The sequence below is a fragment of the Scyliorhinus torazame genome, chromosome 15 (assembly GCF_047496885.1).
Source record: "Scyliorhinus torazame isolate Kashiwa2021f chromosome 15, sScyTor2.1, whole genome shotgun sequence".
In the NCBI taxonomy this organism is placed as follows: domain Eukaryota; kingdom Metazoa; phylum Chordata; class Chondrichthyes; order Carcharhiniformes; family Scyliorhinidae; genus Scyliorhinus; species Scyliorhinus torazame.
In genome coordinates, this window is record NC_092721.1 from 183271632 (window position 1) to 183294774 (window position 23143).

The 23143-nt window shown below is 45.7% G+C and overlaps 1 protein-coding gene across 2 annotated transcripts in view; it reads right to left on the reverse strand.

Moving 5' to 3' along the window:
- Positions 1-23143, reverse strand: part of oca2 (oculocutaneous albinism II) — a 690248-nt gene that overhangs the window by 89463 nt on the left and 577642 nt on the right. For both annotated transcript variants that reach the window (XM_072477223.1, XM_072477224.1), the window contains exon 23: positions 16066-16159. In XM_072477223.1, coding sequence (XP_072333324.1) covers positions 16066-16159 — 94 coding nt within the window. The remainder of the gene's footprint in view (positions 1-16065; positions 16160-23143) is intronic.

Below are 23143 nucleotides of genomic sequence, written 5' to 3' on the forward strand. Positions count from 1 at the left end.
CCGAAATATGACTCGGACCCACAGCAATATAGTTGACCCTGAAATGGACAAGGTGGCCAATCAGGAGCAGGATTCTCCCGCTTGCCAGCCACGTGTTCCGCAACGGCAGAAGACGATACGCCCTTCAGTGGCAGCGGGATTCTTTGCTCTCTCCGCTGTCAATGGGAATTTCCATTGAAGCCACCCCATGCCGCCGGGAAACCCGCAAGTGAGATTGGGCGGGACCAGAAAATCGCACCGCCACCGAACGGCAGGAGAAATCCAGCCCAGTTGTTAAGGTGGTTCACTATTGCCTTTTCAAGGATAATTATGGAGAAGTTTCCAGCAATGCCCACATCCTGGGCTTGAAGTACTCCATTGTTTCAAAGTTTGTATTTTTTGTGATCAACCCTCACTGAAAAAGTAAACCGTGAAAAGGAAACTAAGAAAGGAAAATGATCCTTCAGTTTCTAAGGAAAAAAAGGCTCAAACTGAGATTGGAAACCAAAACCTCTGGGGAGAATGAAACTGGTTGAGGACATATAATTGGGCACAGAGCCATCCAAGCTTATTAGATGATGATGATTCCATGGTGCAGTATAGGTAGGTTGGAGAAGGTGGAGACTAGATCCAGAAGCTGAGAAGAAACAAATATGCAGTCGTTGTAGCTCTTTCTGTCATTTGAAGATAACAGTGGTGGATCTACACGATCCAAACTATCATAAGCAGTGGTGAGGCGATTCTGAAGAATTGTGCCATTTTTGTTGTAGTCCGTTCTGGTAGAGCTCTGGTTGGTTGCGCACTTCTGTCAGCTAGGGATGGGACTGAATTCTAAATGAAGAGGAGCCGAGATTCTTTGCAAGGGCTTTTTGACTGACCTTGATAAACTAGACGTTGAGTGGTTAATTGATTCCACATAAAATAGTGTATATGCTGACTAGACTAGCTAATTGATTAAATATTTCTCAGTTGAATCTGGCAGCTGACATGTAAATTATAGTTTCTAGTTAACCATAATTTGCCTGTTAATTCACATTTAACTTATGTTGATTCTGGGCTTGACTTTATAGGGCATTACCTAGGATAGTATTCAAAGAAAAATGATCTGTTTTTGAGACTAAGTGGGGCGATGGAGTTCCAGCGGCACCTTTCCTGCTGGCCAGAACGGTGTGGGTGCCGTGTCAGATTCTATGTTTGGAACCTCTTTAATTATGCACAGGAAAATTCCCCTCCAAATCACCTGGTGGGCCAGCAGCTGACTCGTCCTACTGCCACCATCAGCTAGTGGATTTCAATGTCTGGGCACCATATTGAAACACCAGTCCAGCACACTCATATCACCTGTCCTCACCAGACCATGCAGGATGTCTGGAACCCAGAAGCAGAAGGTTAGCAGTCTGAGGAAGTCTGTACCTCAATTCATTTACTCCATTCCCGAGCACATCACTTGGAAGGTGCCCTTACCCCATGTGGACCTCTGCCCACCACATGTGGAGTCTTCATGCACCCCCCCCCCCTTTCAATAAACAATGTTGTATCCCTTTGATCTCCTTGTTTGCTGAACATTTCATGTAGCCTTGTCGGGACCCAGCTTCCCTCCCATCGGTTTTCCCTGTGTCTTCCGTTGTTCATCAGCCTCAGCCACCTCCTTGCCCCTCTGCCAGTCGTCGTGCCCTCTCTTCCTCCTGTCCCCACCCTTGCTAAGCCCTCCTGGCAGCACTTGACCCCAATTTCATTCTTACCCAAAGACACCACAGCCAACTCCGATTTGGTCCCTTCCCAAAATCTTCATGCATGCACCTTACAACAGAGATCACTAAATAACAAAGCTGGATTTTCACCTCAGTGGCCATAAAATGATCAGGTTAAGATCAATCTTGCATCAGTGGAAAGGTTAACAATTTTTCTGCCTTAAAGCAGAGGCAGGGATGCCAAATTGACACATGAATGTGCTCATTACTAACTTTGCACACTGCAAATTTCGACAGATTGGAGTATGATCTTTATCAATCATGATTATTTCAAGGACCTTGTAATTGCAAGAGTTGAATTGTACAATTCACAGAATCGCAGAATTGTTAACAGCACAGAAGGAGGCCATTTAATCCATCGTTTCTGCACCAGCTCTCCAAAATGAGCATTATGGCTCAGTGCCATTCACCTGTATTTTCCCAATTCCCTGCACATTGTTTCTATTCAAGTAATCATCTAATGTCCTTGAGTGCCTCGATTGAACCTGCCTCCCTCCATTGCTCTTCCAAGCAGTGCGTTCCAGACCAGAACCATTTAATTGTGTGAAAGAGTTTTTTCTCACATCACATTTGTTTCTTTTGCAGATTCAAAATGGAGCATCTGCAACATTAACAAGTGATCCACCCCTTCTTCTACTCCACTTTCACAAATTGAGTACTCTACGTGTAGTGATCTGTACATCTGTACATACATCTGCTCATACACCAGTCACTGCAGACAGATGTAACAGCCACAGCATCACTAGAGGGCATCAGAGATGGGTATAAAGGGTCCAGCCCAAGGTAGGACCCGCCTCTTTCAGAAGCACAGGGCTAGGGAGCAGCAGCAGCAGACAGAGACAGCTCAGCATTGGCATCTTACCTTAGCTTCACTGGTCATACCTCTTGACTGTATTACATCTAGTTAAGCTCTGGAAACAGAACAAACCTACTGAATAAAGTATTTGTGTTAACTGGAAATCTACAATCTTTATTCAGACTTAGGGAATAATATATGATACAAGGAGTGATTTCAGAAAGCTAGCTAGACATCAGCAAGAGAAGAAAAACTTAAACCAGATATTCGACTGTGGAAGACTTCACAGCAAATGGATCCTCGACAACTAACTGATTCGATGGAACTTGTTGGAACTCCACGGCAGCTGGAAACAGTCGGTAATTTAAGTTACAACTGGAAAATGTTTGAACAGATTTTCCAAATATTTATCACAGCTAATGATTTAAGCCATGCCTCTGATGCAACAAAAATAGCCCTACTTCTCTCAACAGGAGGGCATGGAGCTAGAGAAATCTATAATTGCTTTAATTACTTAGAAGATGAAGACAAATCCAAAGTAGAAATCACACTCAAAAAATTTGCTAAATGCTGTAACAGTCAGGCTGGTGAGATGCTGGAAAGATTTAACTCTTGTCAGAGAAACGGAGGGCCCATCTCTGATTTTATTACAAATCTCAAGTTAATACCACAGGGCTGTGATTATGCTGGTTTCAGAGACACTGTGATAATGCATCAATTAATTTCTGGACTATCTGATAAAGGTTTGAGGGAAGAACTATTACAAAATAAGCATCTAACTCTAGAAATCGCAATACAAAAATGCCTTGCTTATGAACAAAAACAAAATCAATACTGTCAGTCTTTACAAACACAGAATCAGTGCCTAGAAAAGAAAATCGGAAAAAACGGCGCCAAAACTTACCACGAGGCAGAGGCAGAATTGAAGGAAGGTCTGAGCGGCAGCCATCTTGAGGAAGGCGCCGCACATGCGCAGTTGTGCCAAGAGCACACAGTAAAGGAACCTCGAATTGTGCATGGGCAATCGAGTCCGGCACATGATGTCACTAGCATCATGACGTCAGATGACCAGGACCACACCCATTTAAAAGGGAAATGCACGAAAATGAACAAAAATAAATTTAAAGCTGCAACACCCAATTTTCTTGACTCAAAAGACAGAACAATGCCCGAACTTACGCCAGCAGTTAAAAATAACTTTCACAACATCCTGGAACAAGCAGTTAGCACCGCCCTAGAAGATGATATGGTCCTTGTAGACTACGATTCAGACGAAGAATTCATCTTGGGAGATGGCTACCCCAGTACCAAATCCGAACCGCAACTAGAGGTGTTGTACCGTGAAGACCCCGACGATGAGTTCTTCGGAATGGGGAACCTTCAGTCCAGCATATCTGACATCCCGACTCGTGAGTGCAGGATTATGCTGCGGCCTGGTGCCAAGAAACAGAGAGTGGTCCACGCACCACGAAGGGTCCCAGCCTCCACACAAGATGATTTGTTCATTGAACATGAAGAGAACGATCACAACTCCGAAACAAACAGCGATGGTTTGTCTATCGAACAATACACACAATACTACTCAGACATGGCTGAGTTATTCGGAGATCCTGATCACAGCATCAGCAACATGGTTGAGCAGTTCAATACGACTCTTCTCATGGTAGATGAATCCAACACCATGATGCCATGGCAGATCGTCGATACATTGGATGACAGCAATACCCAAGATGAAGACGACGCCACACGGAGAGCACAGAACGACTCTGTTGAGAGAGCACAGATCGACTCTACAGCGAGAACACTGCACGACTCCACAAAGAGAGCAATGACAGACTCCACAGAGAGAGCAATGAAGGGTTCCACAGAGAGAGCGATGAAGGACTCCACAGAGAGAGCGATGAAGGACTCCACAAAGAGAGGGACGCAAGCCTCCACAAAGAGAGTGACGCAAACCTCCACAGACAGCTCGGTGACAGACTCAAAAATGGAAGCAAGCAAATACTCCATAGCGAACGCCATACATGTACAAGACCATGAAGATCTATCAAACTTATTTGAGCCACCAGAAGAAGACACTGAATGTCTACCCACTGTATGTGAGACAAGTGACGAAGAAATCACAATTCCCATACAGGATGTGCAGGATCATAGCGAGACTGACATATCTCAGCTCGTCTGCACAGAAGCACTCAATAATCAGAGGACGGCCACCCAAGAGTCCAGAGAGACCACGTCAATAGAAATCCTGAAGATTTTGACTCCAGAAGAGGAGCACCAAGAGTCCAGAGAGACCACGTCAATAGAAACCTTGAAGATTTTGACTCCAGAAAAGGAGCACAAAGAGATCACAGATGATTCAAATGAACCTGAAATGACTCCAAAAGAGGAGCACCAAGAACTGAATGATGATTCAAGTGAACCAGAAATGACACTAGAAGAGGAGTACCAAGTAAGCAAAGAAGAGGAATCGAATCCACCACAAATGACTGATGTCACCAACATCAATGCAACATCAGATCATTCTCACAATTCTCAAGAAGATACGCTCAATGTAGCAGAGACCAGAAAGGACACGGACACCAATAACTGTGACAATGACTCAAATCATCCACATGGCACAATCATTGAGCGCAACAAGAACAACAAAAACCGCATGAAGCACATCAGAAACAAGAACAACAACAGCAACAACAAAAGCAACATGCAGCGCAACAAGAACGACAAAAGCAACAAGAAGCATCCCAGAAACAACAAGCCAACAAGAAAAACAACAAGAATAAATGCGAAAACAACGAAAACAGAATCAACAAGCATGACAAAAAGAACAACAAGAACGACAACAATGAAACAATGACCTGTACAACATGGTACAACTTTGCACGTGAAGGACAATGTCACAGCACACTGCGAAACAATGACAAGACTGCAAACATGCCATGGCATGATAAAGAATCTCACGAATTCACATCTGCTCCAGAACAAAGAAGCAAAACAGCTTTCACGAACGATGACATACAGAATCAATAACACAAACACAAGAAAAAGTCAAGGTCAGACAACGGTGCGACACAGAATCGTTACCCACAATCAAATGGAACCGGGGAAAAGGGTGTCCACATCATTAAATGGCTCATCAGCAAAGCAGCCGAGTCACGTTCCGACATCAACCTAGCTCTGTGATCGTACCGAGCAACCCCATTGAGCTCAGGACTGTCGACAGCGCAAATGCTCTTCGGCAGAGACATCCGGACAACCCTACCGGCAAAGCAATTCCGAGACCCGGGCAACGCACCGGTTCTCGATGACATGCGGGCACTATACACCAAACAAAAACTATACTACGATCAACATGCGATCCCACTCAAGCCGCTGACAATAGGTGACACCATCAGAATCAGGGACCCAGGAGGCAGATGGTCTGAGTCAGCCACGGTGATCAGGCAGGAGGCACCGCGGTCCTACACTGCCAAATCGTCTGCGGGAGTACTTTTTCGCCGTAACCGCCAGGATCCATTAGAGATTCGACCTACAACGCTGGTGTTTCCCACACTAGACTTGACCGAGTCCATTTGTCCACAGGACGTACCTCGCCACTCAATGCCAGACAGTACTCTTGATGACATCAAACCATCATCCCTACTACCACCGTTAAGACGCTCCAGCAGAGGCCGTAAGGCACCCGACCAGCTAGATTTGTGATGACACTTCAACACACGCACAAGACGAATATGGACATTTCTCACGGTCGACTCACAACACAGTTAATTGTTTCTGTATTACTTTTATCATTTTCACAGTGTGCAGATTTGCATATTCGCACCACTTGTTATGTACAGTTTTCTTGAGGCCAGTCTGGAAAACATGTCAAATAAAAGGGGGGGATGTAGTGATCTGTACATCTGTACACACATCTGCACATACACCAGGGACTGCAGACAGATTTAACAGCCACAGCATCACTAGAGGGCACCAGAGACGAGCATAAAAGGTCCAGCCCAAGGTAGGATCCGCCTCTTTCAGAAGCACAGGGCTAGGGAGCAGCAGCAGCAGACAGAAACAGCTCAGCATTGGCAGCTTACCTTTGCTTCACTGATCATATCTCTTGACTGTATTACATTTAGTTAAGCTCTGGAAACAAAATGAACCTACTGAATAAAGTATTTGTGTTAACTGAAAGTCTACAATCTTTATTCAGACTTAGAGAATAATATACTACGCACCTTTCAATCCTACACTTTGTTTTAATCTGTCAGTTTAACTCTGTGGTCACACTCTTGCCACCTCCTCAGAAGGTCCCAAATTCGAGTCCCAGCTGAGGATTTAAGCACACAATCTGGGCTGATGGTCCAATCGCACACTGAGGAACTTCTACTTTATTGAAGCTGCCATGTTTAGGAAGAGGAGTTTAACAGAAGCTCCGTCTGTCCAATCAGGTGGATGGCAAAAAGCCCATGCGTTATTTGAAAAAGAGCAACAGAGTTGTTCTGACCAACATTTATTTTTTCGACCAAAGCCAATTAACCGGTCTTTGGCTTTGTCTGCTATTTTGCAGGAGCTTGCCGTGCGCAAATTGGCTGTCATGTTTGTTGTCACAACTTCACTTCAGAACTAATTAGTTGGTTGTGAATTGCTTTGGGCTGTTCTGAGGTTAAAAGTTCTTGCATAGATACAAGTTATTTTTTCGCATCTGTCCACAGTATTGCACCATTGTAGAGGCAGAAACTCAGAGGTAATTAACAGAAGTATCACCCAGAGTCAGAATGCTAATTAATATCACATTGGTCTTGGTAACTGCTTTCCACAACAAATCTGAAACGGCCTGGAGTTGAGTACATAGCACACATTGAGAGTTAATCAGCTATGGCCTTAGTGAGATACCAATGATCTACTGATAATCGGACCTCTCCCACTTGATGGTTTCACAGTTCACTGAAGAATGTTAATAGCTTTCATTCAGGAAGTGTTTGATTTGGTTCATTATACACTGAAATGGAAACTGTTGCAAATCCACTGTGCTAATTGAAAGATGAAAAGATGTAAAATGTACGTAATGAAATATTTTATGCTCAGTGCATTGAAACACAGGGGAAGAACTGTGAAAATAGAATCAGGGTGCACACGCCACTGCGAATACATGCTCAATGAGCCAAGCGATTGCCATCTCTGCTGCAATACGAATATGCATTCAATAGCCCAATTTTCCTTCCCCCACAATCCCACCGCTGAACAAAGGCTAAATATATATTTAGCCAGATATATATATACATATATAGTCAAAAATATATTTGACAGAAATCTTTGGATCCTCACTGTCTTCAGGTGATGACCCGGAGGACTGGAGAATAGCCAATGTTGTTCCTTTGTTTAAGAAGGGTAGCAAGGATAATCCAGGGAACTACAGGACAGTGATCCTTACGTCAGTGGTAGGGAAATTACTGGAGAGAATTCTTCGAGACAGGATCTACTCCCATTTGGAAGCAAGTGGTCGTATTAGCGAGAGGCAGCATGGTTTTGTGAAGGGGAGGTCGTGTCTCACTAACTTGATAGAGTTTTTCCAGGAGGTCACAAAGATGATTGATGCAGGTAGGGCAGTGGATGTTGTCTACATGGACGTCAGTAAGGCCTTTGACAAGGTCCCTCATGGCAGACTGATACAAAAGGTGAAGTCACACGGGATCAGAGGTGAGTTGGCAAGATGGATACAGAACTGGCTAGGTCATAGAAGGCAGTGAGTAGCAATGGAAGGGTGCTTTTCTGATTGGAGGGCTGTGACCAGTGGTGTTCTGCAGGGATCAGTGCTGGGGGACCTTTGCTGTTCGTAGTGTATATAAATGACTTGGAGGAATATGTAACTGGTCTGATTCGTAAGTTTGCAGACGACACAAAGGTTGGTGGAATTGCGGATAGCGATGAGGACTGTCAGAGGATACAGCAGGATTTAGATTGTTTGGAGACTTGGGCAGCGAGATGGCCGATGGAGTTTAATCCGGGCAAATGTGAGGTAATGCATTTTGGAAGGTCTATTACAGGCAGAGAATATACAGTGAATGGTAGAACCCTCAAGAGTATTGACAGTCAGAGAGATCTTGGTGGACAGGTCCACAGGTCACTGAAAGGGGTGACACAGGTGGAGAAGGTAGTCAAGAAGGCATACGGCATGCTTGCCTTCGTTGACCAGGGCATTGAGTATAAAAATTGGCAAGTCATGTTGCAGCTGTGTAGAACCTTAGATAGGCTACACTTGGAGTATAGTGTTCGATTCTGGTCACCACCCTTCCAGAAGGATGTGGAGGCTTTAGTGAGGGTGCAGAAGAGATTTACCAGGATGTTGCCTGGTATGGAGGGCATTGGCAATAAGGAGAGGTTAAATAAACTTGGTTTATTCTCACTGGAACGAAGGAGGTTGAGGGACGACCTGATAGAGGTCTACAAAATTATGAGGGGCATAGACAGAGTGGACAGACTTTTTCCCAGGGTAGAGGGGTCAATTACTAGGGGGCATAGGTTTAAGATGCGAGGGGCACGGTTTAGAGTAGATGTACGAGGCAAGTTTTTTACACAGAGGGTAGTGGGTGCCTGGAACTCGCTGCCGGAGGAGGTGGTGGAAACAGGGACGACAGTGACATTTAAGAGACATCTTGACAAATACATGAATAGGATGGGATTAGAGAGATATGGATCCCGGAAGTGCAGAAGATTTTAGTTTAGCTGGGCAGCATGGCCGGCGCAGGCTTGGAGGGCCGAAGGGCTTTGTCACTGTGCTGTACCTTTCTTTGTTCTTTCTTTGTTATATAGCCTGATTATCTTTGTTTAAAATTCCTCTCCCCGCTCCTCCCATATCCACCAACATATCTTAGTCCTCAACAGTAGCGGGTCTTGTGGTGCAGTGGGTAGCAGCCCTGCCTCTGAACCAGAGGTTCTGGGTTCAAGTCCCACCCCAGGTCTTGATGACCAAAGAAGGTGCATTCATAATGCGGCCAAACAGGTTGAGTGTCCTTCTAACACAAGCCAATGGGCAGGTGGTGAGAGCCGGGGAGACTCCTGGTCAGCTATGACGCGGAGTGGTGCGCCGGAAGCTAGAAGCCTCTGGTGGCAGGCTTGCAACCTGTTCCGGGAAAAACCTTGCAATGGGATCAGAGGAAAGTCTGCCTTGTACACCACTAGATGCCGGAAGAGAAACAGGATTTGAGCACTTCAAACACCATAGCATACTGGAAAATGGGATTAGAACAGATAGGTGCTTGATGGCTGGTGCAGACATAATGAGCCAAAGGACCTCCTTTTGTGCTGTTAAACTCAATGACTCGATAACAACTGGTCAATTCTAGTGCTCAGGAACCTGGGGCAGGATTCTCCCTTGTGGGGACTAAGTCCCCACGCCCGCCGGGGAACGGGCGAGAATCACTCCGGACTATTTCCTCGAAAGTCTGGGGTGATTCCTTGAAGGTCTGGGGTGATTCTCCGTTTTCCAAGGGGCTAGCAGTGCCCTGGCATGCATCCCGCAGCTCCAGCTGCCGGCGGGGCCCATCTATCCAGACCGAGCAGCCGCGCATGCGCACAGTGGCCGCAAGCGGGTCCGCGTATGCGCGCGGCGGCCCACTTCGGCATGGGCGGGTGCCACACAGCGGGCCTGCGCGGAGTAAGGTAGGTCCCCACCAGATCGCGATGGCCCGCCAATCGGTGGCACCCGATCGCGGGCCTGGCCACCGCTGAGGCCCCTCCCCCCCCGTAGTCAGATTCCCCCGTCTCCTCACCAGGACCGCCGCAGCAGCCACGGGTCCGAGCTCCCGCCGGGTAGTACCAGATGTAAACCACGCCTGCGGGAACTCGGCCGGTCACCCGCAGAGAATCGCCGTGGGAGCCTATTTCAGCGGCCCCCGACCGGCGCCTTGGCGACCGTGCGGGCGCGATTGCCGCCGATTCTCCCGTCGCCGGCGGCCCGGCACCGGAGCAACGTGGCAGGAATTTCCTGCGCCCCCAGCTATTCTCCGACCCGGCGCGGGCTCGGAGAGTCCCGGCCCTGTTCTCCAGCAGAAGCCAAAAAGATCTTGAGATCTGGTGGGCCACTGGGGGTTGACTTCACCTTGCTGGCAGAATCCACTCAGATCAGGTACCCTGATTTTAAGTGCAGACTGATGGGAATAAGGAGCAGGAGGCTTGGAATAACTCCTCTCACTTAATGAAGGTGAACTGTGATCCGGCAGGCTTATCTCAGGTTTACAACTCTGGGGAAACCTGAGAAGTCTCTTAGTTCTGGCTATTGTTACTTAAAATATTGAACTCAACTCATGCTTTGGAGAGATGGGATTAATTTTGTATTTGTCTGGGGTTTGCAGCATGTGTCTAGAGAGTGCCAGCATCAGGAGTTCCCAAATAGATGTTACACACAAGCTAAAGTTCCTTGCTGCACAGCTCCAGCAACGGATGAAACAATTCATTATCGAGTAAATTCACAAATCCTCTATCTGCAGTGGGAGGCCATGATTTTGGACAGCATAGATCAAAGGTAGGTCCCTCGCTGTGTGTGTAAGGTTGGTGCACTTAATCTTAGGTCATAAATCATTAGCAAGTGCATCAAAGTTATACACGCTGAGAAGAGCAACTCTTCCCCACCATTACATTGAACTACAAGCTTAGACTTCAAAGAACAATACAGCACCGGAACAGGCCCTTCGGCCCTCCAAGCCTGTGCCAACCGTGGTACCTGTCTAAACTAAAACTATCCTTCCATTCCGACCCTATTCATTATTTGTCTAGAGTCCCTTAAATGTCACTATCGTACCTGCTCCCACCACCTCCCCAGGCACCGCATTCCATATATTTAGTGTACTTGCCTTGCACCTCTGTTCTAAACTTTCCCCATGTACTTTAAACCTATGTCCCCTAGTACTTAACTCTCCTACCCTAGGAAAGAGCATCTGACTATCCACTCTGTCCGTGCCACTCACAATCTTGTCGACTTCTATCAGGTCGCCTTTCAACCTCCGTCGTTCCAATGAGAACAGACAGGGTTGATCTAACCTCCCCTCATAGCTAATGCCCTCCATACCAGGCAACATCCTAGTAAACCGTGTCTATACCCTCTCCAAAGCATCCATAAACTTCCGGTAGTGTGGCGACCAGAATTGTACACAATATTCCAAATGAGGCCTATCTAAGGTACTGTACAGCTGCAACATGACTTGCCAATTTTTATATTTAATGCCCCGACCGATGAAGGCCAGCATGCTGTCTGCCTTCTTGACCACCTTATCCACATGCTTTGCCACTTTCAGTGATCGGTGGACATGCACGTCCAGATCTCTCTGCTTGTCAGTACTCGCAAGAGTTCTACCATTTATTGTGTAATTTCTATATGCATTGGACCTTCCAAAATACATTACCTCACTTGTCTGGATTAAACTCCATCTGCCATTTCTTCGCCCAAGACTCCAACCAGTTTACATCCTGCTGTATCCTCTGACAATCTTCTCCACTATCCGCAACTCCACCAATTTTTGTGTCGTCTGCGAACTTACTAATTAGACCAGCTACATTTTCTTCCAAATCATTTATATACACCATGAACGACAAAGGTCCCAGAACTGATCCCTGTGGAACAGCCTTCCATTCAGAAAAGCACCCTTCTACTGATACCCTCTGTCTTCTGTGCCCAAGTCAGTTCTGTATCCAACTTCCTCAATGTCATTAAATCATCAGCTGGGAAAGGCAGAATAGCCAGTGTAGGAGATCTAGCTCGAAGATCACACTGCCTTGACTTTGCATTTGAGTCCAGAACTCAGAAACAAATCAGTCAGCCCACTGATCTGTGCTCCCCATCAACTTCCTCTGCTTCCTCCCTGTCTAACACCCATATTCATTTCTCCTTAACATGCTTATTGAAATTCCCCTTAAATGTATCTAAGCTATTTGCCTGAAGTACTCCTTGTGATAGGGAGTTCCTCAATCTAACAACACTTTGAATTTAAACGTTTCTCGTGAATTCCCTCTTTGACTTATTTGCAACTCTTTCATACCTGTGACTTTTTGTTTTGCCTCATAAGTGGAAACACCCCCCCTATGTTTGCCCTATCAAACTCGTTCATTGACTTATAGACCTCAAAATGGTCTTTCTGGAGAAATGTCTGTTTAGGCTTTGCTGATCAGCTCTGGTGCCATTCTTGTGAATTTTTGTTGCGCCTTTCTCAATGCCTCTATATCCTTTTCTAATATGCGGGATATACAGTATTGGATAAGAAGAAAAAGGGAGGCTTTTGGCAGATATCGAGGGTTCAAAACAGCAGAAGCCCCAGAGGAGCACAGAATGTGCAAGAGGGAACTAAAAAGGAAATTAGGAGAGCAAAAAGGGGACATGAAAGGCAGATACAATAAAGGAAAATCCTAAGTACATTAAGAGCAAATGGATAACCATTAAGGACCACAATAGTAATTTGTGTGTGGAGCTGGAGGATGTAGATTGGGTTCTAAATGAATGCTTTGTGTCAGTGTTCACTGGTGAGAGGGATGATGTGGGTGCAGAAATCAAACTAAAGAGATTAGCGTAGGCAGAGAGAAGGCTCTGACTGGTCTGACAAGCTTAAAACCAGATAAATCTCCAGGCCCAGATGAAATGTATTTCAGGCTGTTGAGTGAGGCAAGGAAGGAAATAGCAGGGATGATGGCAATAATTTTCAATTCCTCTCTGTTACAGGAGAGGTGCCAGAGGACAGGAGGATAGCCAATTATTCAAGAAGGGAGGAAGGGATAAATCAGGAAACTACAGGCCAGTCAGCCTAACCTCAGTGTTGGGGAAACTATTGAAAGCAATTATGAGAGTCAGAATTAATCTGCATTTGGAGAGGAAGGGATTAATCAAGAATAGTCAGCATGGTTTTGTTCAGGGGAGGTCATGTCTGACTAACTTGATTGAATTTTTCAAAGAGGTGACCAGGTGTGTAGATGAAGGCAATACATCTGACGTTGTCTATTTGGACTTCAGCAAATATTTTAATGAGGTCCCACATGGGAGACTGTCAGAGAAGATAAGAGTCCATGGGATCGAAGGAAATTTGGCAAATTGGATCCAAAATTGCCTGAGTGGCAGGGAGCAGACAGTGAAAATCGATGTGTGTTTTCTGAGTGGAAGCCTATATCCAGTGGGGTCACACAAGGATCACTGTTGAGACCCTTGCTGTTTGTGGTTGATATAAATGATTTAGATATGATTGTAGGAGGGTTGATCAATAAGTTCACGGATGGTACGGAAATTGGTGAGGTGGTAAATAGTGAGGAAGGTAGTCTTAGATTACAGGAGAATATAGACAGCCTGGTCAGATAGGCTGATCAGTGGCAAATGGAATTTAATCTGGATAAGGGTGAGGTGATGCACTTGGACAGGACAAACACAGCAAGGGAATACATGATAAATGGCAGGACCCTGGAAAGCATCGAGGATCTTGGTGTGCATGTATACTGGTCCCTTAAGGTAACAGAGCAGGTGGATACAGTGGTTAAGAAGGCATATGGTATAATTGCCTTCATTAGCCAAGGCACAGCTTTTCAGAACAGGGAGGTTATGTGTAACTGTATAAAACATTGGTTAGGCCTCAGCTAGAGTATTGTGTGCAGTTCTGGAATCCACGTGAGAGGAGGGATATGATGGCACTGGAAAGGGTGAAGAGGAGATTTACCAGGATGTTGCCTGGGCATAGTTATGAGAAGAGATTGGCTAGACTGGGGTTGTTTTCCTTGGAGCAGAAGAGACTGTGGGGGGACATGATTGAGATGTATAAAATTATGAGGGGCATGGGTAGAGTACACAGGAAGAAGCTTTCCCCTTTGGTGAAGTGACAGCCTCCCCGAACAGGCGCCGGAATGTGGCGACTAGGGGCTTTTCACAGTAACTTCATTGAAGCCTACTTGTGACAATAAGCGATTTTCATTTGCATTTCATTCATTCATTTCATTTCATTTCATTAATTTCATTTGATTGACCAGGGTGCATGGATTTAAGGTAAGGGGAAGGTGGTTTGGCGAAGTTTTAAAGAAAAACCTTTTCACCAGAGGGTGGTGGGATTCGAGAACTCTCTGCCTGAAAGGATGGTGGAGGCAGAGACCCTCGTAACATTTAAGAAGTATTTAGATGTGGACTTGCACTGCCAAGGCATCCAAGGCTATGGGCCAGGCCTGGAAAATGGGGTTAGAAGAGTTTGGTGGTTGTTTTTGACTGGCACAGACGCAAGGGCTGAAAGGCCTTTTCTGTGCTGTAGACTTCTATGATTCTAAGCCAGCTTTTCAAAGAGTAACAGTTCTCTGCACTTCAGAGAACCGATTTTGAACCATAGTCTACATAACAAGACATTTTGAAAGGTAAGTTCAAAAGGTCCTCCAAGTGCCCCATGCCAAAGTCCCATGGACACTCATGTACTCATGCCAGCCCCATTGTCCCTCATTCTCCAGTGGCAAGGGATGCCCCCATATACCCCTCATGGTCTCTCATGCCCTCCACACTAAGATATGCCCCCAACCAACTCCTGGGGTCCCTCAGGACCCCCATGCCATGCCATGACACTTCCATGCCATTCACCCACTATACACTGTGTGCAGTGAATCCTATAGAATGCATAATAAGGCTTGACTGAGATCCCAGAAATCAATAACCAAAATACCTGAGCCCCAGGAAAAAACATTTCTTACTAACAGCTCTACCTCTCTGATCTATGTTGTTAATTGGACAAAATGTACACAAAATAAAGAGGTTCAAGTACTTTCAATTTCAGCTATTCAAAGGATTAACACTTTTATTGAGCTGTGGTAAGGTGTTTTTTGAAGGAAGTGGAACATTATCAATGAATGAATATTTTTTGAAGCTTTTTTTCCGCGTTCTATTATCACTATAGGGTTAATTGGTTCTGTACAGTTAATAGTGGATAAATTGCCATGCAAGTGCCATAGCTTGGCATGGGGGCCATCAGGGGTGGGAGGGGACATGAGGTGAGGAGTGTATGGGGGGGGAATGAGGGGTTATGAGAGCTGGTGGGCCTGTTTTTACTACAACTGGGATGACAGCTCCGAGGAGGGACTTTTAAACAGCCCGTTCCCGCACACTGGCAGTCCCTGCGGCTGCCTCAAAACCTTTCCCCAGCTCGGCTGGTCCAGCTGCAATCCATATCCATACCCCCGGAATGAAAATCCCAGCCTTCCTGTCGCTTTCTCCCGAGGCAGGAAAGCCGACTCGGAATTACCCACCTGGAGTAAGAAAATCCAGCCAAACATCTCTGTTTTTCAACTCCATCTCTATAGAAATTAACCCCAGTGTTCGGCATGCTTTCATTTTTTTCCCCTTACTTACGTCCACTGCTAGACTCGTGCATACGTAGCCCTAGATCCCTTTGCTCCTCTATCCTGCTTAGATCCTTATTATGTTCCCTCTTTATTTTTCCGACCAAAATGTACCACCTCCCACTTATCTATGAGGAAATTCAATTACAAAATACATGCTCGTTCTCAAAGTTAATGTCTTCTCGTATTTGGGAAAGCTTCTGAAGCTAGTTGTACCTGAAGAAGGCCATGAAGGAGAAGCCATAACCATGTTGCTCTGCTATCCCAGCACACACCACGTTGGTAGAAGCTCCAATCAATGTTCCATTGCCTGGAAGGGCAAAGGGAAATTACACAAAGTTTAGAATAAAAAGATAATGGTGTCAATGATGGTCAAAAAGCCATACAATAGTCAGCAACCCAAGAGTGATGTTGGAACCTAACTTGACTCATTAGACAATTGAAGGTAGATTGAAAATAATTACAATTAGCGCTTCTTATAAGAGATGCAAGATTTGTAAATGATGGGCAGGGGTCTCCGGCCCCCCAGGCGCGTGTTTCTGGGTAGCACGCCATTCCCTGGCAATGGGATTCTCTCTTCCCGCCGCTTGTCAATGGGATTTCCCTTTGAAGCCACCCCACGCTCCTGGGAAACCCACGGGTGGGGATGCACTGCCGCGGGAAAAGTGAATCCCAGCGACCGGAGAAATCCAATCGATGGTTTGGATATTTATGGCAAAGCTTCATCTGTTCAAAGACAAAACCAAAAAGTCATTAGGAAAAGCACTTCTGCTGGAATGCCCTAATCTCCCGCAAATTGGCCTTGACCAGTTGGCAGCACTCTTCCCTCAGACTGAGCAAAGCACCGACCCAGAATTTAAGCACATAATCAAGGCGGATAGTTCGCGGGCTTCCCCTGATTACACAAAAAAGTTGTGGACAACGGAAGGTTCTCAATTGCCTTCACCCTCTGATCGCTCACCCTGCCTAACCCCTTCAGCTGCCCCTGCCAGGCCACTCCCCGAACTTACTTTGTAGGCCCTTGGTAACGGCTGAAACTTAGTTAGGCCCAAGCATATGTGAGCATCATTTTAACATTGGATCCGCTCCCACCGCTTCCTGAATTACAATGACAAGGTGAGTCCAGTCTGGTTTCTGAGCCTCTGCAGTTGGTTGTACTTTTGCTGTTCACCATTGGAGTCGCTTCTGGTTTGGGGCCCTGTCGAATTTAGAACCCTGCTATCTTTGGAATTTGCATTAAACCCTGGCCCCCTCTCCCTTTTTCGTTGGCATTCTGAACACAATGAGAGGGCAAATGGGACCTCACATAATATGTTGTATCCAAAAGACAGCACCTCCAACAGTGCAGCACCCTCTCAGTACTGTGCAGCCTAGATTAGATGCAAGACACCGTTAGTTCAGTAAAGAAAAGCATTGCCAAATTATCCCTTGGATACTGCTTATAAAATGTAAATGTATTTTGAAAACCATCAAGTAATGAGGTAATGTTTATTAATGACTGGAGTCTAAAGTTACCAGCTGTGGTATATATATTATTGCATTGAGACCAAATCTTCCCCTCTGCTGTTTTACCAGAGCAGTTAACCTGCTTATATTAAAGAGCTTACTGCCCCATTAAAATATAGAGGAAGAGGAAGTTGATACAAGCAGCCATTTCTTATTTGCATAATAATATCACTTACACGTTCCAGATGGAGATAACTAATAGTGCAATTTCAATTTTAAAATAGGCATTCAATCACGCCATGAACACATTTCAATTTCATCTTGAGCACCAAGTTTGTGCATTTTTCAGCAGCACATAAAATGAAGGATACGACTTCAGATGCGACTTCCGATTCAATTAACAATAGATTTTCCATTGCTTAGTAAATTCAAACTGGGGCACTCATTTTCCAATTCTGATTAACTTTTGTTATCAAGAGAGGCTTACGCACTCTGCTGTTCATGCAGCACTATGTGCACATCCTGTAAGACTTTGCACCTGCCTCATCTAGTAAACTCAATCAATGCCTGTCTGCTTTAAGCAGGTGTCAGTCTGGTGTACTTTATCCCTGTGCAGCTGGGAAAAAAGCAATCAGCAGTGATAACATCAGGTTTCCAATCAATAGAAGCTAACAGAGTTGAGGTGATTAGGCCATAGTGTTATAACTAGTTTCTTCTTTTCTGCTGTCTGTCACATACGGTGCTCAACCTTATTTTAGTGCAGAAAATAACTATGTAAAAATCTGTGATAGTATTCCAAGAGTACAGGGATGCACGGTGGCACACTGATTCATAGAATCATAGAATTAACAGTGCAGAAGGAGGCCATTCGGCCCATCGGGTCTGCACCGGCCCTTACAAAGAGCACCCTACTCAAGCCCACGTATCTACCCTATTCCCGTAACCCAGTAAACCCACTTATATTTTTTGGACACTAAGGGCAATTTAGCATGACCATTCCCGGGTTCAATTCTGGCCTTGGGTGACTGGAGGGAACTTGCATGTTCTCCCCGTGTCTGCGTGGGTTTCCTCCGGGTGCTCCGGTTTCTTCCCACAGTCCAAAGATGTGCATGTTAGGTGGATTGGCCATTCTAAAGTCTCCCTTATTGTCCAAAGGTTAGGTGGGGATACAGGGATAGGATGGGGGAGTGGGCCTAGGTAAGGTGCTCTTTCAGAGGGTCGATGTAGGGCCGAATGGCCACCTTCTGCACTGTCGGGATTCTATGATTCAAACATGAAAATGGGAAAAGATTCACCTTGCTTCCAAGAAAACTTTAGTATTGTCAATACATTAAAAGAATACAATTTTGGAAGGATAAATATTATCTGGTAAGAAATTGTGCAAAAATCTGAAAGGACTTTTAAAACTGTAGGCCGGAATTCTCCGGTTCCCAGCGGCGTGGGATGGCTTCAATGGGAAATCCTGTGGACAAGCGGCGGAAAAGGGAATCCCGTGCCAGGGAACGTCACGCAGCTGAGAAACATGCAGCTGGGAGTCAGAAGAATCCTACCCACAATGTATTTTTCTCGCTAATTATTTCCTGCCATTACAACTCCACTGTCACTGGGTCAAAGTCCTCTCCAACAGCACTATGAGCGTACTGACACCACATGGACTGCAACGGTTCAAGTAGGCGGCTCACCACCCACCTTCTCAATGGCAATTAGGGATGGGTGACAATGCTGTTGACCGAGCCAACAGCAGCCACATCTTGTGAACAAATTAATATTTTAAAAAACTGATCAGCAAAAAGTGATCAAATATGATTAATGGTGGATTTGAATGAAATTTAAATACATTGGTCCTAACTTTCAGCTATGTATTTCTGTTGCACAATTTGTACTGTACGTCAAGTATCAACCGACTACCTGTAATTTGTGGTGATGCACCTGGCTGAACTTTTGATTGATTATTTTTTTTAAACTCTTGGTGTCTTTCCACATTTTATCAGCAGAATTTCTGTCAATCAGTCAACGTGTTGTACTGAATGGAGGTTCTCGGTCTCTGCTATTATCTCACCTAGTCTTGCTCGCAGCATCAGGAGACAGATACTTAATCATCTTTTGGCATCTTGTGTTGTCGTTGCTAGGTAAGTTGTTTTGAATCAACATGTCTTCTATGTGGGGCCCTGTACCTTTTCTCCTCTTGTACTGTCAATCTATGCCTTTTCAATTTAAGGACATCTGCTACCTCCTTGGTGGCTTTTCACACATACAAGGGATTCCTTCGTACCCATCTCCCTCTCACAACTTGCCGCACACACAGATGCTGGAGAAATTTGTTGCCTCCAATCACTGCAGCTGTCCTTTCTGACTCTGCATTCAGTTAGTATAAATTTGGGCGCTGCACACACAATGGGTTTCATTTGCATAGGTTCATACCTTACAAAGAAGTACCAAGGCGGCAGCAGCACTCTTAATTCTCAATGGCTTGCTCACTTCCCAGCAGAGACGGTGGCATAGTGGTATTGTCACTGGACTAGTGATCCCGACTCATGCTCTGGGGTCCCAAGTTCGAATCTCACCATGGCAGATGGTGAAATTGGAATTCAATAAATATCTGGAATTAAAAGTCTAAAGATAACCTTGAAACCATTGCCGATTGTCAGAAAAACCCATTGGTTCACCAATGTCTTTCAAGGAAGGAAATCTGCCATCCTTACCCGGTCTGGCCTATATGTTTCATAGAATTTACAGTGCAGAAGGAGGCCACCCGGCCCATTGAGTCTGCACCAGCCCCTGGAAAGAGTACCCTACCTAGATCCACACCCGCAACCCAGTAAACCCCACCCAGCATCTTTGGACACTAAGGGGAAAGAAAGGTCAGGTGGTCAATCTACCTAACTTGCACATCTTTGGTATATAGGAAGAAACCGGAGCACCCAGAGGAAACCCACACAGACATGGGGAGAACATGCAGACTCTGCACAGACAGTGACCCAGCCGAGAATCAAACCTGGGACCCTGGAGCTGTGAAGCAACAGTGCTAACCACTGTGCTACCGTGCCGCCCATGTGACTCCAGAACAGCAGAGAGGTGTGGTTGACTCTTAACTGCTCTCCACTGAAATGGCCTAGCAAGCCATTCAGTTCAAGGGCAATAAGGGATGAGCAACAAATGCTGGTTGACGCCCACATCCCAAGAACGAATACAAAAAAAAAGTTATGAGGCCAATGCAGTGCCGTGTCCACTTCAGGTTGTTTTCATAGTTATTTCTGTGCCATTTGACAACTTGACAAACTAAATTACCGTTAAAGGTACCATTGAAGGTCTACTTTGTTAGCTTGTTTTCAACTGTTAAGATTCCTTCCATTTTTTTTTAATCTATCCATTTTTAATTATTGTACTCTGTGTCTTCTTTGATAGATGCGATGCAATTTAGCACAGTAGCTGCAATCCATGATCTGTTATTGACCAGCTAGCTCTGATTTTATTTTTTGTTTGATTGAATGAAGTGAAATCGCTGCTTCACTCACACAGCTGTTTTGCTGCATCCTGTTGCTCTGCAATTATCAACTGTTTTCTGTCGAACTAGACTCGCCTCGGTAATCTATCCTGGAATTGGTTATCTATAATTCTGACCACAGTTGTGCCTTTAATGAGGATGTCCATAAAGATACACAGGCCTTTACTTTTTCCACAAATCTATTACTATTAATCAATGCTTTTTACCTAAGCTTGAAGCCTCGTGTTAAAAATAGGTCTTTCATAAGTAATCTTCTCCCAAGCTGTGGCATATTCCTCAGACTTGTCCATTTATCTTCTCCTTTGCTATACATAAATGTATTATGCATCTCTACCACTTCTGGGCTGAGTGCATGGTATTTTAATATCATCAGCAGGTGTCCCTCGATTCGAGGGTGATGGTTACTCAGGGCTGTGAGTTTCTGCCACGGGTCTTCATGTGACTGAACAGACCTTTGAGCACATGGGGGAGGGTGCCCCTTGAGATAGTGGGATCTGGAGGGCAGGATTTGCTTCCTTTTCTTTCCGTCTCTCGTCGCTCTGCCTCATCAGCAAGACATTTAAGCTCAAGGCGGATGCAACTTGATGGACAAGTTGTGGTCATTCTGAAAGCCCTGGGAGCAAGTTCCTCCCAGTCATTAATGGCAATGCTGATGCGCTTCAAGGATAGATTCAGAGTGGTTGGAATTCGTTGTTATTTACTTTTCCCACCGGCAGCGCACTCCCACCCACGGGTTTCCTGGCAGTGTAGGTAATTCTTTCCCCACCCCCAGCTTCACGTTTTTAAAAAGGAGCACTAACAACGCACGCGTGATTCTCTCTGGGGAGTTGGTTAATTCCTGGGAGGCTACTGCATTTAACTTCAATCTCGCTAATGAAATTTAAATGAAACCAGTAAGGGTTGATGATACGCTTACCAATTTTGGGCAAGATCCAGAAATCACTATCGGGTTTGAGCTGGGTAAATTGTAAACTGGTTCGCACCCAGCCCAAGTCTCAATTTTGGTCTTTCCCACTATTTACCAGGTACGCCCAGATCCGTGCCTGATGCAATGCGGTGGTTAAATCGTGCAATAGGCCTATATTCGCTTGAGTTTAGAAGAATAAGGGATCATCTAATTGAGGTGTACAGGATGATAAACGGTATTGACAAAGTAGACATGAAGCGGATGAAATTACTTCTCTCAAAGGATTGTGGATCAGCGGAATTCACTACCCCAGAGTGCAGTGGATACCAAGGATTTAAGGAGGAGATAGAAAGATTTTTAATGAGTAATGGGCGTGGTATTGTCATAACTGTAAGAACTACAAGGGCTAATGACATGTCTAGAAAAGCCACTTGATGGAGCTACAGATACAAATATATAAGATATTGATGCTAAGCCTTGTGGGGGAGAGACTGAAGTGAAGGAGTTAGCCAAAGACAGACTGAAGTAAATATAGTGTGAGTAAGAGCAGATCATAGTTTATTATAGTGTAGAGATTAGTTGTAGGTGCGTGTAGCTTGTATGTTAATTATCAACTGTTTATTATTTAGGAGTACGTGTCAAATCCAAATGAGTAGTGTCAATAAATTTATAGCTTTGTTCAAGTTAAAGCTATTTTGTGGTCTTTGTGAACACTACGCCAAGCATCCTGAATTTAGCAACACAAAGAACACCACAATGGGTTGAAGGGTTATGAAGAACAGGCAGGCAAGTGGAGTTAATCAGCCATGATTGTATTGAATGGCGGAGCGGGCTCGAGGAACTGAATTGCCTGATCCTACTCCTAGTTCTTATGTTCTTAAAAATAGTATGGCAACTATCACACAGCCTTGTTTGACCCCGGTCCACTTCAGGGGCGAGATTCTCTGACCCCCCGCCGGGTCGGAGAATCGCCGGGGCCTGGCGTGAATCCCGCCCCTGCCGGTTGCCAAAGTCTCCGGCACCGGATATTCGGCGGGGGCGGGAATCGCGCCGCGCCGGTTGGCGGGCCCTCCCGCGTGATTCTCCGGCCCGGATTGGCCGAAGTCCCGCCGCTAAAATGCCTGTCCCGCCGGCGTAAATTAAACCACCTACCTTACCGGCGGGACAAGGCAGCGCGGGCGGGCTCCGGGGTCCTGGGGGGCCGCGGGGCGATCTGGCCCCGGGGGGTGCCCCCACGGTGGCTTGGCCCGCGATCGGGGCCCACCGATCTGCGGGCGGGCCTGTGCCATGGGGGCACTCTTTCCCTTCCGCCTCCGCCACGGTCTCCACCATGGCGGAGGCAGAAGAGACTCCCTCCACTGCGCATGCGCGGGGATGCCGTGAGCGGCCGCTGACGCTCCCGCGCATGCGCCGCCCGGAGATGTCATTTCCGCGCC